General features: G+C 40.9%; 1 protein-coding gene across 1 annotated transcript; it reads right to left on the reverse strand.

Annotated features, from left to right (window-relative positions):
* Positions 1 to 2,558: 2,558 nt before the first annotated feature.
* LOC110377245 (solute carrier family 25 member 3) lies at positions 2,559 to 4,647 on the reverse strand. The gene has a single exon (XM_021336049.3). The coding sequence runs from the start codon at positions 4,338 to 4,340 to the stop codon at positions 3,360 to 3,362; it is 981 nt and encodes a 326-aa protein (XP_021191724.1). The 5' UTR covers positions 4,341 to 4,647; the 3' UTR covers positions 2,559 to 3,359.
* Positions 4,648 to 4,916: the final 269 nt, after the last annotated feature.

Consider the following 4,916-nt stretch of genomic DNA (forward strand, 5'->3'; position numbering starts at 1 on the left):
TATCCACCCGCCATAATATAGACACAGCTATGTGAATAGACGAAACTAAGTTAAAGAAAGCCAGAAGAGCCACACTCCTCCTTAACAAAATGACTTCTCTTCAGTTGAAATCTAATCGACTTAAAACGATTACCTTCCTCCTAATATATCAGAACCGTTGGAACAGTGATTTTAGTTCGTCGGATCACAAATACGCGGTGGAACGCCAACCTGCAGCGGCGTGTATTGTGCCGGGATGAAAGCGACTCACAATGGAACTTGCCCCGAGCGACCGGCCAACTTGGACGCGACGCCGATGTACTCCTACTAGATATACTTACGACTTATGTCTTGTTTTATATTTTAGTACTCTTCTAGGTGTATTTTTGACATTCCTGCATAGATATTTGGCATGCTATTGGTCAAAAACTCCTTAGGCCATAAAAGTTGCAAGTATGTATGCATCAATTTCTGAATCGGTTCTCATTTACTTTGACGCCATGGATACTTTGGATAGATTCATCTTGCAAGATTACTCGTAACTAGTGTCTTCTCTCCACCTAGCTGTATCGTGTAACATAAAGTAGGTGTTATCTAGTCGTAGCTATTCAGGCTGCAATTTCCTTCAACAAAATAAGATTTTCTATGCTGAAACTCATTACGCGCGATAATGACTTATTACATTAGTGGTGTCGCTGAACGCAGCTCTAGATCGGGGTCAACTAGTTTACAAACTCGCTACTGTCTAGCTGTCTTAATTCAGTTCTGCTGTCGCAGCCGACCGCTGCGGCACCGCTGCGATTTGCCGACGATAAACTTGCGTTAAACTGTTGTTCACTAGAGTGGGACCGTTTAAAACGGAACTTTTTCAATTATTCCTCTTGTAGTTTATTGGATTCGATTCCAAGCTAGCAAGTTATTTGATTTGCAAGTTCCTGCAATGCCGTTGAAAACTTGCACAACTAGTTATGAACAGAGATTGAGGAAAATTTCTAGAGATGTTGAGATTGTCCGCTAACAAAGAGCTCATAACAAAAGTCAGTCCGTGGCGTGCTGCGCCCCAAGGAAAAACTCTTTTGTAGTGGAGCAGCGAGGACGAGCGGCTGTACAGCGATGTCGGGGATTGATGGCCTGCGATAACATGGAAACATTAAGCACTCACATTTAAATATCTGCTGATTAAAGCAAGCTTCGCATTTGTCTTATTCCTGCATTATTTCATCTTCTTTTTCCCTTTCCAGAGGATTATATTGAAAACATGAAAGTCGACCTCTTTGCGCATATTTTCAACACACGACCCAAATAAAATGTCCGATAATCCTTAAACGAAACTCGTACGAGACAGTCCAGTTTTTTCAACTTTACCGCAGAACGTCTCACTGCTTCTAAAAGTGTATGAAACAATATTTTCCGATATTAAAACTGTATTTCGAATCGAGTCTCAACAAAAATTCGATTTAGTAACTTTTGTAAAACGTGCCAAAGTTTAGCAAAGTTTCCAACTTGTCGTCATATCGTGGGTAGAATATATGCTCTACGAGTTTGCAGCTTATTGAAGCCTTACAGCGTAGGGATTAAAGGCTAAACTGGCTTGGCACGTATGCATAGATCTATTATTATCAAGAAAGATGTGATGAACATCAATGTAAATATTTAGCCAGTCGCTTTTGATGTTCATATTTATTTTATTGCTTTCAAATTAGGTATGTAAATATTTTAAGAGTTACTTTATCCGTGTACTTTATATACAGTAGGTACATACATACATATTTTAAGATAAAACATCAAAGTTGTAGTGAACCCTAAAGAAGATCAATGCTAATAGGCTAGGACAACAGGCTTAGCATCAAGAAACAGAAAACTGGAAACTGATGACGTAATTAATTCAATGTGATGTGCAACTTGACTAAGTACATAACTAATTCGATATGCTTGAAAGCTGCGTTATGGTTTCAATTAGTTAGTTTAGTTAATCATTCACAAATATAAACAGTACTTATCTATAAAACCGCCGCAAAATATCTTTAAAAGAAATTACGATAAAAGGAACACCCCACATACCTTTTTTCCTTATCCAAATCCCGAGAGATTTGTGTGGAATGCTCTCACATAGTCAACGGATAACTCCAAATAAAAACAAAATAGGCTATCTCCTGTACCCGTATCAAGTAAATCATAAAACAAATAGTAATATTGAGCGGACAGGGCCTGTATCCGCTAGATTATGTTAAATGGGTCGCCCAGTGTTTGAGATCATGATCCAACCACTTATAAAACATAGTTCGGCTGCGAGCTCCATTTACTGCTGGTCACTCTAACCGGATCGGGCCGGTTAAATCCGGTAAGTGGGCCTCGGTGCTCGAATAAATCCCCATATTATTGTTATTGCCGGAGAGGTTGCAGCCTCCTTTGTATACGGACGTGTAGTGCCCGGATCAACTGCTCTCTAATACTACTTGTAGTTTTCAATATCGTTTAGGAGGCATACCTCTATTTTAGTTAGTTATCTATGTAATTAATTACATAAGTTAGTTAAGGCCATCCCAACTCTGTTCGTAGTAAAACGCGTTTCATCCAACTACATACGTTACTTTTATTCATATTTACACACACGTAGCATAATTGTTTAAAATTAATAATTGGCGTTGAAATAAATTAAATAATATTGCAAGTACATGACGTACTTTACCATTTCGTTACAAAGGAAACTTTCAAAAATTTACAGTCTTATGCCACTGGCTTAAAACGTTTACCTATTGGACGTATTGTGCCTAAGAACATTTTAAGAATTATATAAGTATATTTGAATTACAACTGCAGTTTTACAGTATGATATAAAACAGAGTTTTTTTAATCATACTGTAATGCTACGAGTGCACACGGTAGTGTTGGTATTAGGTAGGAAGCTATTTGTATGCCTATTTTTGCGCTGGAAGGCTATACGGCGCGTTACGGTTTTATTCTCTTACTTCTCGGTGAACCTGCATGAACATTGCAACCTCCTAATACGTTAGTTATTTACTGCATACTCCTAATTATATAATATGTAGAAACAATTATGTAAAAGGAAAAAATATTTTTAGAAAAGTGATGAACAGAAACATTTGAAAATGTATGTGCCCTACAACTCGTGCCAGTGTGAACTGTTAGTCGAGTCTCAGTTACATGATGCAACACTAACAATTGCTAATGAAATAATCAGAACAGTTTAATTATGTACAACTCTGTATCAAAAATCATTTGCTTCCATGTAGCAATAGCAGGCTCTAAAATTGAGTAGTTCGTGTAAATTGTATCATGTAAATTGACCTAAACAGACACCACGGAAACTCGATTACCAAAATGTGACATCGGACAAATCCCTTGTTTCTGTTACATTGCTATTTTTTCGCTGCTTTCAATTTCTCCTCCTCTTCTAATTTCTTCCGGAGTGACTCGGGCATCTCTGCAGGCGGTGGGCGAGGCATCCTAGTGTACACCTTGAAGGCGTCGTACACGAACCACTGCAGGCCCGTCAGTGTGCCGATCATGATGATACGCGCCACCAAGCCGCGCCAGATGCCTGCGAACCCTACGTCTTTGATGATCCCGCCGATGCTAGAACCCGGCTCCTTGTTCAGTTTAGACACAATCGTGTCAGCGGGGTGCGACACTATCGCGCACAGTACGCCCGCGATGTACCCCGCAGTGAACGTCACTATCAACTGTTCCACTTTCGTGCATTGGGCCCTCGGCTTCGGAACCACTGCATCGTACAAAAACTCCAAAGTCTTCTCGAATGAAGCGAACTTCATCATGGTGTAGGGCACCTGTCTGCCCCACAGCGGCACTATGCCCTTGTAGAACGTCCCCATCCCTTCCGTGCTGAGCATGTGTGGCATGGCCCTTCTCATCTGTGAAGTGTACCCCGGCGTCGTCTGCATCCGAACTTTCGTAGCCTCGAGTGGGGCGAGGAAGAAATCGGCAATGAACTCTGCCGACGCCGCCGCAGCCAAGTAAAGGTATGTTCTGTAAATATATCCCGTTTCCTCGTCGACCATATTGGCATATCTATATTTGAAGTACTCGTAGCCAGAAAACTTGACTGCACCCTGCATGGAATATCCAAAGAAAGTGGGTGCCCAGCCCTTGACGAGGTTCTTAGCGCCTCCCTCCTTGAAAGAGACGAGGAAGCCTCGCGCGATGGACTTGTAGCGATGCGGGTCGACCTGCAGACGGCACTTGACGAGGTCGAGCGGCGTCACGAAGGTGTGCGTGGTGCCGCACGCCAGCGCGCCGCCCGCCGCGCACAGGATGAAGAACTTGTTGCTGTGCATCTTACAGTAGTACTCCTCTTTCTCTTCCCCTTCCTTCTTCGCCATGCTTACGACTTTTTGTTTTTTATTTATTACGTTTCGGTTAATTCAGGAACAAATTCGACACAGATTTCACTCCACCAGGAGGGATTTGGTGCTAGTTATATACAATGTGAAATAAATTTACTTACAGGACGATTTCATTCTTACAATGTCATATTTTTGTTTGGAGTTATTTATTTGGAATGTAGGCAGTTTTATATTATTGTGTTTCTGTTCAAAACAGTTCAAAGACTTTTTTATATGACTGCCATAAAGATGTGCCAAAAACAATAAAGTATTCCGAGTCTGAATTTTGTGCAGTTGACAGCTGCTGTCGGTCAATCATTACCAGACGTGGAAATTTAATCACCCGCAATTAAAAAAGAGGTTTTATTCGTAATCGAAAAATGTAGGTATAGATAGTTCAACTCAGATTTGCGCGCGGCCCTATGTGTGCGTCGGCTTGTAAATATACAACTTTCATTCGTGTGACAGTGACGTCCTCCGAGGATGACGTGTTCTTATCGGTTTTTGTTATGGGTACAGTCGTTTACGAAAATACTAGTTATTCACGGAGAAATTATTAAGGAGAAACAACAT

The sequence above is a fragment of the Helicoverpa armigera genome, chromosome 17 (assembly GCF_030705265.1).
Source record: "Helicoverpa armigera isolate CAAS_96S chromosome 17, ASM3070526v1, whole genome shotgun sequence".
Lineage (NCBI taxonomy): Eukaryota > Metazoa > Arthropoda > Insecta > Lepidoptera > Noctuidae > Helicoverpa > Helicoverpa armigera.

Excerpts from the sequence above, each read along its gene's own strand:
- LOC110377245 (XM_021336049.3), bottom strand. The coding sequence starts at position 4,340 with ATGGCGAAGAAGGAAGGGGAAGAGAAAGAGGAGTACTACTGTAAGATG.